We start from the raw sequence: 12601 nt of genomic DNA, 5'->3' as shown, positions 1-12601 counted from the left end.
CTACCGTATAACACAGAAAACTCAAAAGCTGGAAATTTCCGTCAATGGTGAGGAAAGAGTTAATAGGTGCACCAGCAAAAGTAATAATTTTGAATATGTCGGGGAAAAAAGCAAGAAGATATTTTCATTATTTATTATAAACAAGTGTTTTCTGAGTCAGTTTCAGCTGCAAAGATGAGTTCGTCAATGCCGACTAATACGATTTCATTCGACTAAGCCTCTTTTTCGACTAACGTTAAGTCGGCTATTAGGGGAGAGTTACATACATATCATGCTTTTTCCTCTCCACATCCTGCTAGAGTTGTACATTAATGTGTAATCTGCAATAGTTCAGTTGGGGATTGATGGGGAACGCGCAACAGATGTAGATATTCTGCAGTCGTGGTAAATACCTGGCAGTCCCAGCATCAGCAGCTGGACATTACAGACGCTTTCTCTCTCTGTCTCTCCATGCAGTCTGTCAGATCCACTAACAGACCCTACACTCATCTGCTGTGTGAGTGGAAATCTGCCGTTCCAGGGTCACATGCTGGAGTCTCTGGCACTGCGCGCCCCTTTATTGTGTCAGCAACACCCAAGCCAGGTGTATTTTCTTTTCCTTTTGTTTTGGTTTGAATTTATTTTTAACTCAAGTTGACAATGAGACACTAGCTGTATGTGATATCTCAGGATGTAAAGATGTGGATGTGCCATCTGGTTGCTCGGGTGGGCTTGTACCTGTTGAAGGAGGAGGAGGAGGCGTCTTGCCTGTCTGTCAGTCTAGGCTTCTATCTATTTCGGTCTCTCTTCTCTGTCAGACTTTGGGTTGATCATTGATTTTATTTTTATTTATTTATTTTTCATATTTGGATTTGCTTTTTATCTGTATGTGTGTCTGGGTCTCAGTCTGCACTCTAGTTCAGTAGTAAGTGCAGGGAATCAGCCTTTCTGAGGGCTGTCAGAATTGTTGCGTTTGCTGTATCCACTGCAAAATCTATTTAATTATCGAAAATGTTGTCTTAAATCTCTTTTTTGTTGTTATTATTATTACATTTACTGACAATTTGTGCTTAATGCAGAATAAACAGTTCATAATGTTAACAATTTAATATAAAACAAGGTTTTCAATGTATGTATTTTGATTATTATTTTTTTAATGATAGTTATCATAATTATAATAATATTTTACTCTACATGTAGGCAAAAAATAATTTATTTTTTATGCATTAATATTATTATGATTTATAATTTTACAATTTTTTTTTTTACATTTTATTGTTATCATCATTATCATTATTATGTATTTATTATTATTATAAATAATAATAATAATAATAATAATACATTCCATTACCACTTGTAATGCAAGATAAACACATAGTTCACAATGGCACGTTTCCTTTTTCATTTAATTTATTTTATCCAATTATTATTATTCATTATACTGAAAAAAGTATTGTAAAAAAAAAAAAAGTAAAATATTTTTATTATATTCCATAACCATTTGTAATGCATGATCAACACAGTGTGTCATGGCCTTTTTTTACACATTATTATTAGTAGTAGTAGTAGTAGTAATATTATTCTTGTCATTATTATTATTATTATTATTATTATTATTTCACAATTTCTGCTTAAAATGGAGGATGAACACAAGTTAATAATGTCACAGTTCTTTTAAAATAGCTACAATGACATTGCATAATGGTGTTATAGTGTGAAATTACGAAGTACAAGCAATATGTGATGTGTGACCTCAGATGATTAAGTTATTAGCATCCCAATGTTCAGAAGACATTGGTATTGCCTAAATTATTATTCCGAATATGCGGTATATTCAAATAGGCGACAGGGCGTGTAACAGCATTTTTCGATAAAATCTGCCAATATCTCTCTAATCCTCAGACATGTAAACATCATTACCAGCAGTCACTTCCACAGATTACACAGATTGAGTAAACATGCCTAATTAATCTGATCTGTTGACATTCTAATTTGACCGAAATGAATTAACATTGAGTTATTTCAATTCTTCCCTTGTAAGAGTATAACACAATCATGAGCTTTTCTATGACTGTGTCTGTGTGTTTGCACAGTTTAATACCCCTTTGATTGCTATACATTTATGTAAATTATTGTCAGATCGTGTTGAAGTATAATCTGCTTATTTTCTTTTGAGGAATTATGGTCATTATATAGCATTGTTAGCACAGCTGATACCGTGCGAGACTCAAATATCCAGCTTCTCTTTAGGTGGGCTGCTCATTTCAGGACTTAAGCACCCCAAATCTCTTTTCCAACCCCATGAAGGTTTTAGCACACTAGTGTTAATAGCCGATTTGGCAGCTGTTCTTCATTCATGTGAGCTTTGGGTTTTCTCCAGTCATGGAAAGCCTGGAAATATTGGAAATGTTATATCATTTTACTGTATAAATAATAGAAATTGCCATGAATTTCCCATGGTCTTTCAGCATGAATATGAACTTTCCTATCGAAAACTCTAAAATGTTGAATTGCATTGGAATCTATTGATTTTTTATTTTATTTTATTTTTTTTTCATTTTTACATTATTCAGTAATAATAGACATTTGCTGGTTAAAATATGCAAGAACCCTGAAGGTTTTTCTTTCTTGCCTTTTTATCTTCTGGTTACATTTCTATCTAAATGAAGCATTTTTTTCCACTTCTATTACCCCATTCAGGTAGAGGCCATCTTGGTAAATATCTTCGGAGGGATTGTTAACTGTGCCATCATTGCTAACGGCATCACCAAGGCCTGCCGAGAACTGGAGCTCAAGGTTCCCCTGGTGGTCAGACTCGAAGGTGGGTGTGGCCAAACAGTATTTGCCATTTTTGGAATCAAAGGTTCCAATTTACCTTTTAATTTTTCAAATGTGCTCAGTAAAACCCTTTAACAAAAGCCATGTCTGTCACGTGAAGAGTTTGTTGGTGGTGTTGGTTTGCAAGCGCGTCACGACACAGCAGTTGTTGATGGCTGTGAGAGTAGCAGAGGGGCCAGGCGTTGATTGCGGGACCTCTCACCTGTGTATGCTAATGCTACTTGCTCGTGTGACACCAGGTCCGGCCTGATCCCATCTGGCCATTAGGATAATTGGCAGAAAACAGCTGAGTCGTTTTGCCCAGAGAGAGTCATATACTCCACTCCATTAGTTTCCTGCCCCTCGTTTGTCCATGCCGTAGCCTGTCCTTCTGAGGATCGCTTAAATATAGGACAAGAGCAGCATGAAGATATTTAGCTAAATTAAATACGCATTATATTTAATTTTCTGATAATATTTGCACTTTCAATGCACATGTGGGCCAAACCTGATGGCGATTTTGCCTGATACGTCATTGAACACAGTTTAAATGGTTAAAGAAACCGTTCACCTATTCTGTCATCATTTACTCCTGTCATTTCAAACCTGTATGACTTTCTGTCTGAAGGTGCTGGCACATTTACCTCTGGAAATGACCATTTAATGGTCCTACCCCTTCCACAGAAGATATATACACAAATAAATAAATTTAAACCACTCGGATTACTATCAGGATGTGAAGTCTTTCAATCAGCATGTCAAAAGGTGTTTCCTAAACAAATCGCCTATCCTGCCTTAAACATGTGGGTGATTTAAATGTAGCCTTTGTTAGTGATGTAGTACTCATGTGGTCTTGAGTGGTACTCGTGGTCTTGGACTCGAGACCGGTCTTGAGACCAATTTCTGATTTCTCTGACTCGTCTCGGTCTCGAACCTTCAAAGACTCGGTCTTGACTTGGTCTCGACCTTTCAAAGACATGGTCTTGACTCGGTCTCGGACCACAGTGGGAGGAGAAGGACTCGTAATTTTCAGACCGAGTCCTCGAGATTATTTTTCCAGCGCATTTTTTTTATGTTCATATATAAAAAAAAAAACACATAACAAAAATAATAATAAAATGCAATGTTTGCGAACATTATTTGAAAATGACATCCCATGGTGCAATGCAAAGATACTGCTGTCAGAGCCATCAGTGTCTTCAGTTGCTTGCTGCCTGGGGTGAGCGGCGGCAAGATGAGCAACGAGTCTGCCATCATCAAATTCGCCTTTCAGAACCATAAACCTAAAAGGTAAAACATTGAGGGTAAGCTAAAACATACCAAAAATTCATTTCAAAGTAAACTATCCCTTTAAGACGTTAAGACAACTACTCTAAACAATTCCCAATCTAGCTTAGTCTGTAGGCCTAACTGTTGATTATTAACTGGGGTGATATTAAATCATGAATATCAAAACTGATATGTCGGGACAAAATCTCGACTAGGACTTGCTTCCTCAAAGACTCTGACTCGGACTCGACTCGGTCTTGACTCAGACTCGACCCTTCAAAGACTCGGTCTTGACTTGGACTCGACTGTATTTGAAAACCAACGGATTTGGTCTTGACTCGGACTCGACCCTTCAAAGACTCGGTCTTGGCTCGGACTCGACTGTATTTGAAAACCAACGGACTCGGACTCGGACTCGACCCTTCAAAGACTCGGTCTTGACTCGGACTCGACTGTATTTGAAAACCAACGGACTCGGTCTCGACCCATCAAAGACTCGGTCTTGACTCGGACTCGACTGTATTTGAAAACCAACGGACTCGATCTCGACTCGGACTCGACCCTTCAAAGACTCAGTCTTGACTCAGACTCGACTGTATTTAAAAACCAACGGACTCAGACTCGACCCTTCAAAGACTCGGTCTCGACTCAGACTCGACCCTTCAAAGACTCGGTCTTGACTTGGACTCGACTGTATTTGAAAACCAACAGATTTGGTCTCGACTCGGACTCAACCCTTCAAAGACTCGGTCTTGGCTCGGACTCGACTGTATTTGAAAACCAACGGACTCGGACTCGGATTCGACCCTTCAAAGACTCGGTCTTGACTCGGACTCGACTGTATTTGAAAACCAACGGACTCGGTCTCGACCCATCAAAGACTCTGTCTTGACTCGGACTCGACTGTATTTGAAAACCAACGGACTCGATCTCGACTCGGACTCGACCCTTCAAAGACTCAGTCTTGACTCAGACTCGACTGTATTTGAAAACCAACGGACTCAGACTCGACCCTTCAAAGACTCAGTCTTGACTCGGACTCGACCCTTCAAAGACTCAGTCTTGACTCAGACTCGACTGAATTTGAAAACCAACGGACTCAGACTCGACCCTTCAAAGACTCAGTCTTGACTCAGACTCGACTGTATTTGAAAACCAACGGACTCAGACTCGACCCTTCAAAGACTCGGCCTCGACTCAGACTCGACCCTTCAAAGACTCAGTCTCGACTCGGACTCGACCCTTCAAAGACTCAGTCTTGACTCAGACTCGACTGTATTTGAAAACCAACGGACTCAGACTCGACCCTTCAAAGACTCGGTCTCGACTCGGACTCGACCCTTCAAAGACTCGGTCTCGACTGTATTTCGAAAACCAACGGACTTGGTCTCGACCCTTCAAAGTCTCGGTATAGGTGGCCTCGTCCCCATTACTAGCCTTTGTAAAAAATAATACAAAGCAAAATATAAAATGTACATATACATATATATAAATAAAAGACTAGTATTTCCAAGTCTTGCAGCAGTATTGTTTAATCAACTAGTCGTCAATAGTCTCCCACATCCCTAATATATATTATTTTTATTTATTTTTTTGAGAGTGAACCACCCCTTTAAATTAAATGGCTAAAAGCCTTCTTATCATACACAGTGCAAAAGTAATTACTGAGACACAATTTTCACTAAGCATTTTCCATCCAAATGAAAATGCCTTAAAGCAATACTGGCTCACATTCGCCTGCCGTCTCTGGAAAAGTGAATTAGGCACAGTGGCCTGAAAGCCCTTGGTAATGGGTGTAAGAGGCAGCATGCTGCTTACAGATCGATCCTCTATTCTGTCTCTCTGTCTGTGGCTGATCATGTCTGACAGATCGCTATAAGATGGTTCCCAGCTTGGAGTTTAGTTTGTATTAGCTGTCTATTGATTCAGCCCCTTCTCTTACCCTAGCCTCTCCATAAGTCCCACCTTTCCAAGAAAGACCACAGTTATACATGTGTGCGTGAAAATCGTACTCTCTTTTTCCAGCTTTTCTACAATCAGCTCCTTTATATAGGCACCTAAGCTCGTCAATGACACATAATGAACATCCTGTTATGGATTTTGTTCTTAAACATGCTGGATCTGTAGTATTACTCCGTTCAAACCAACAGTGCAACCAGTTGCCATCAAAGTTTACTTTACTCAAATGCATTGGGCAGATTTCAAATTTAAAAATCTAAATATTTTGATTAATATCAATATTCCTTCTCCCTTCTTTTTATTAGCACTTGAACCGCTCCGTCTGGTTTCATGATTGTCAAAATAAACTGACCTCTCTTTCAGCTTTAAGGGCAAGCAGAATAATGTTAATCATTTTGTGGATCCCCTCAGTTTGCTTGTACAGATAGATAGGCATTGCTGCCCTAAAGGCCGTTGCATATATTATACACTCATCTAAAGGATTATTAGGAACACCTGTTCAATTTCTCATTAATGCAAATCTAATCAACCAATCACATGGCAGTTGCTTCAATGCATTTAGGGGTGTGGTCCTGGTCAAGACAATCTCCTGAACACCAAACTGAATCTCAGAATGGGAAAGAAAGGTGATTTAAGCAATTTTGAGCGTGGCATGGTTGTTGGTGTCAGACGGGCCGGTCTGAGTATTTCACAATCTGCTCAGTTACTGGGATTTTTACACACAACCATTTCTTGGGTTTACAAAGAATGGTATGAAAAGGGAAAAACATCCAGTATGCGGCTGTATTGTGGGCGAAAATGCCTTGTTGATGCTAGAGGTCAGAGGAGAATGGGCCGACTGATTCAAGCTGATAGAAGAGCAACTTTGACTGAAATAAGCACGCGTTACAACCGAGATATGCAGCAAAGCATTTGTGAAGCCACAACACAGACAACCTTGAGGAGGATGAGCTACAACAGCAGAAGACCCCACTGGGTACCACTCATCTCCACTACAAATAGGAAAAAAGAGGCTACAATTTGCAAGAGCTCACCAAAATTGGACAGTTGAAGACTGGAAAAATGTTGCCTGGTCTGATGAGTTCGATTTCTGTTGAGACATTCAGATGGTAGAGTCAGAATTTGGCATAAACAGAATGAGAACATGGATCCATCATGCTTTGTTACCACTGTGTAGGCTGGTGGTGGTGGTGTAATGGTGTGGGGGATGTTTTCTTGGCACACTTTAGGCCCCTTAGTGCCAATTGGGCATCATTTAAATGCCACAGCCTACCTGAGCATTGTTTTTGACCATGTCCATACCTTAATAGCCACCATGTACCCCTCCTCTTATGGCTACTTCCTGCAGGATAATGCACCATGTCACAAAGCTCGAATCATTTCAAATGAATATGACAATGAGTTCACTGAACTAAAATGGCCTCCACAGTCACCAGATCTCAACCCAATAGAGCATCTTTGGGATGTGATGGAACGGGAGCTTCGTGCCCTTGATGTGCAACTCACAAATCTCCATCAACTGCAAGATGCTATCCTATCAATATGGGCCAACATTTCTAAAGAATGCTTTCAGCACCTTGTTGAATCAATGCCACATAGAATTAAGGCAGTTCTGGAGGCAAAAGGGGGTCAAACACAGTATTAGTATTGTGTTCCTAATAATCCTTTAGGTGAGTGTATATTCGGATTCTGCACTGTCTGTGTAAACAAATGGGCTATGTATGTCATAAACTATAGTTGTAGTTAGATATGATTTAAAATTCTTATATTTTTGTGTTTATCAATAGTGTAAATTGCTTGTTTGTACCAAAAATAACATCAAAATCTCCTAAAATAGGATGTGTATCACTCATTTTGGAAGTCATACAATAATTTAAGGCATATCATATCAGTTTGGAATAACGGTTTTAAAAAGCATTTTTAAAGATTACTTTATTCTAGTGTATGCCTCGTTCATAGGCTATTCCATATGGATTCATTCTGTTTGGTTTTGGTGTTAAGTTGGTCTCTAGCAGCACCTAGTGGCAGTAAATGAGTACAAACCTGTGGTCATGTCAGCTCTTGGAAGCTGAGATCAGTATACTGTACACATCTCCACATTCACAACTTATTCGGTATGTATACTGACACTTAAAAAAAGAAAACATACAACACACAAGGCCATCAAAGTGCCGCAGCTCATAGCAGTCTGAACATAAAACTCTTCAGTGTGTGTGTCAGTATTTTTCATGGCTTTTTTTTTTAAAGTTTGCTCTCGTTGCCCTTAGACGACTCAGCATTGTGTCAGTCGGCTGATATTCTATCCTCCCAGCACACGGCCCTGCTCGCCCTCGTCCTCTGCTAATGAAATTATACAATTGATTGTTTTGTGCTGCCAAATGTGGGAGACGTGTTAGAAATGAGTTATTGTGCAAGCGGACAAAAGCGCTGAAATATCAGTAGTTAAGTGGTGCTGGTAATTGAATTCCTCATGAAACTGCTATTGATTAGAACATCCTCTCTCCTGAGAGAGCAAGTATTATCATAATTACACTGCAGAACAACAACAACACACTCACACAGACAGACATGTACGTGGAGAGATACTTATACATGGCTATAGAGATTCATTATATACATATATGTATATGTATATATGTAGATTTGTGGTGCGCATGTGGGTGATGCAGGTTCAAGCTGGGCTCACCCCCATTCCCCTTTTTCTTCTATTATTTTCTAGTAAATCTCTACAGTAAAATGTATATTTAACCATTTAAATATATAAATAAAGTTCCATTTAAAATTAAAGATACAGTACATTTAAAAGTAATAAATTATTAAATATAATGCATAATATAAAAAATCAATTTTAAATATGTATGTGAATAAAAGAAAAACATTACATTTCAACATAAAACTGGTTATAAAAATATAAATAAATAAGTATTTGAATAATTAAATAACATCAAAATATAAAAGTTAATACATTTAAATATACAGTACTTAAAAGAAGTTAAATTAAAACATTAAATAAGTAAAATTAAATGAAAATAAAAAATATAATAGTTAAAAATGTTTAAATAAGTACACGAATAATTAAATAAAATATTGCAATATAATAGTTTATACATTTCAAATTAAATATAATAGTTAAATAAAAGTAAATCTTTATATGAATGAATGATTAGAGCATTAGATATATTATAATACAGTTTATAAAACGTAAATAAAATATATAATAGTTAAATGAAAAATAAACCTTTTCATGATAAGTATATGAAAAGTCAAATAAAATATAAAATACAATAAAGTTTAAAATTATGATGTAGATTATAAATCAAAATTAAATACATAATAAAGTGGAAAAAATGTTTGTAAAAGTTTTACATTAATTTTAAAAGCAAATTTAAAAATGTAATGGAAAATATTAATTAGACAACCTTTTTGCTCAAATCTGTTTTTAAATTTCTGAAAAGATATTAAAGTGTTCGAGAGAGAGAGAGAGAGAGAGAGAGAGAGAGAGAGAGAGAGAGAGAGAGAGAGGGAGAGAGAGAGAGAGAGAGAGAGAGAGATCCACATTTCACGTTCTGAGCGTGTGATATTCTCCCCCTGGAGCTGCACATTCACCTGTGAAATCATCACCTCTGTCATCACCAGCTGCTCAACATGTGCTCTGTCTGTCATTCCTCTCATCTCACACCTGACATTCCTTTTTCCTTCTTGTCTTTCTTCCTTTCCTTCTCAATCCATCCTCAGATTTCTGATTTGTTTTATTGTGTTGGCCCCGGGCCCTGGCCCTGTGTCAGGGGGCCATAGTTCAGTGACATTCAGAGTCACTGTGGAGGCCGCAAGGGCAGCCCATGCAAAATGATCCAGCGCGTGCTCATTCGGGACCTCTGCAGCTGGCACCAACACGTCCCCCCCGGCCAGCAAACAGAGCACTTGCATTTCCAGCCAATGGAACATTTCCTGTCCTTTTTAGCCAATGGAACGATCCTAACACATTTTCGAAACCACTGAGTCTTCAAACCAGCAGAGACGCACTCCCCAAACTCAGTTTTTGGAGAAAACGCAGACTTTTTTTCTTTAAATCTAGAAAGATTTTCCTTGTTAGGCCTTATTATAAGGATGGTACATCATGATAGGGATGCATTAAAATTTAGGCTGAATATATTTTTTTTAAACTAATTATTAAATTATATTATGTTTTCATTATGTTTTCGTCAACATTATAGACCTAACCTAATTTGTCTAAAAACTACAAATAATTAGTATGTATATCTGCACATATTACTTTATAATATGTTGGTCTATATGAATGATTGTTTTTCATGATATGTTTGTCAGTATTCAAATGACATATTATATTATTTATGTTGTATTATTGTTCATATTTCTATTCATAAAATATTATATAATACAATTATATTATTATTTTTTTTATTTTATTTGCATTTATATTTTAGACCTATACTAATTTGATATTTATAGATAGATAATTAAACTAAATATAATCAATAGATTTAAAGTATAAGTTTGGTATTACAGAAATGTTAAGTTTGTTTGTATTAAGCAATTGGATAATACATATTAGCCATAAATAATAATTAAAATATGATATTTATATAATATATAATTATAATATGCATATTACAACTATAAATATTTGTGAAACTGAGATGCACATATACAGTATATATATATATATATATATATATATATATATATATATATATATATATATTACATTTAAAATGCTATGTCCAAGCAAAAAACTGTTATTGGAAACAGTGGAGATATAAACATACATACAGTACATATATATATATATATATATATATATATATGCATATACAGACAAACATAAAGAATAGGCAATTATAGAATCTAATGATAAGAATCTGTGTGTCAGAATAAAAGTAAAGGCTTAAAAATCCCCATTAACCAAAGTGTCTTTGCCATTGTTATGTCTCCATGTTCAGGAACCAATGTTCACGAGGCAAAGCGTATCCTGTCTGAGAGCGGGCTTCCCATCACCTCTGCCAGTGACCTCGATGATGCGGCCAAGAAAGCTGTTGCTGCCATTGCCAGGAAATAAAATCATACATGTATTCACACATTCTCAAAACAAACATACCATTATTATACATACACCAACAGAGCTGTGGCCTGCCTCCCTATGCCACAATCAAAACAGCCTTACACACTTCATTCACAGAGAAAACGGCACACAATTCCTGAGAAGAAGCCTCTTCTCTCACCCGCCTTCTGAACCACAGCTACACACCAGTCTGCCCAGTTTTTTTCCAGGAACAGAACTGTTTTGGAGCCCCTAAAATCTGACTCTCAAATCCAGGACTTTCTTGGAAAATGCGAGGCATCTTTTCCTGCATTTTTGTCAGCCATTTCTATAGTTAAATAAATAACTCTAAAGCATTCATTGCCTTACTTTAAGCATTTTATTGATTATGAGTATGGATTTATTTTTTGTTAAGTTAAAATTTAACGATAAAAAATTGCTTAATTGCATTCCATATTAATGTTTATCGCCTTAAGTAAACCATGAAACAATACATGTAGTGGAATAGCCTCACTTTTTTTATACAACTGAACTGTGAAATACATCTCAAATCTGATATTGATTTCTTAATCTCCATATGATATCACCGTCCCAGTCAGATTTTTGGTTTGTCTTGTTTATAAGAGTGTGATAAGACTTATTAGTACTGTCACATGGTTATTCAACATTAAATGCAATATTGAAGTTATTGAAGTACGTTTTCCTGATTACATGTAAAAAATAATAAAAAAAAATCGGTGCATTATATTGTATATTCAATTAGATTTTTTTTTAATAAACAAAGTGGTTTGGTTTTTCTACTGTGCCTATCATGAGGATGTTTTAAAAGTTAAACACCCATGATCAATATATAAATAGCTATTTTTTTTAATCCTGAATGTCTTTTCAAAGTTAATGTAAATCTAAAATGAGTCAACAATAGTGAAAATAAAATATTTCAATGAAAAATTCTACTTTTTTCTCTCTTTTCTTTACTTTGACCATTAGAATAATTGTCTAAAATGTGTTTTTAATCCACTATCCATAATTACATACAAGAATGTGTGTTCACCGGCGTTTTCTGAAATCCATCCTTGTCAGCGGGTTGAAACATTTAATGGATTATCTGTCAGGCGATCCGAGAGGACACCCGCACCAGATCAAGTGCCTCGAGCAACAGACCTCTGTCTCACTTTCTCCTCGTCGTCTTACTCTTTTTTCATTCGCTCGCTTCTCACCCTTCAGTCTCCAAGTCAAATTGATGGCGGGAATGGCGAAACCAAACCACACGGCCTGCAAAGACTGATTTTTGACCCAGTGATGCCTTGACATGGCGTCCATATCCACAAAGTTACATGTGAAGGTGAAGTGCGGATGGGTGTAAATCGAGGAGATGGTTCAATAATTGCCTATTTCAAGCTCTTCCTTCAGCGTGTCAAATACGAGTGTGTTGATGGATTACACTGTGGAGTTTGAGTCTTGTTAGAATACGCTCTTGCTGCGTCATTGTGTAATTCCGAGGTCATTGAATGCGTG

The 12601-nt window shown here is 36.8% G+C and overlaps 1 protein-coding gene across 1 annotated transcript in view; it reads left to right on the top strand.

The window, feature by feature from the left end:
• suclg2 (succinate-CoA ligase GDP-forming subunit beta) overlaps positions 1 to 11858 on the top strand; it is a 157438-nt gene extending 145580 nt beyond the window's left edge. Inside the window, exons 10-11 of the mRNA XM_039673341.2 lie at positions 2683 to 2803; positions 10989 to 11858. Coding sequence (XP_039529275.2) covers positions 2683 to 2803; positions 10989 to 11104 — 237 coding nt within the window. The 3' untranslated portion in view covers positions 11105 to 11858. The remainder of the gene's footprint in view (positions 1 to 2682; positions 2804 to 10988) is intronic.
• Positions 11859 to 12601: the final 743 nt, after the last annotated feature.

This window comes from Pimephales promelas, chromosome 21 (assembly GCF_988280905.1).
Source record: "Pimephales promelas chromosome 21, fPimPro1.hap1.1, whole genome shotgun sequence".
NCBI lineage: Eukaryota > Metazoa > Chordata > Actinopteri > Cypriniformes > Leuciscidae > Pimephales > Pimephales promelas.
This window is presented reverse-complemented; position numbering and strand designations above follow the sequence as displayed.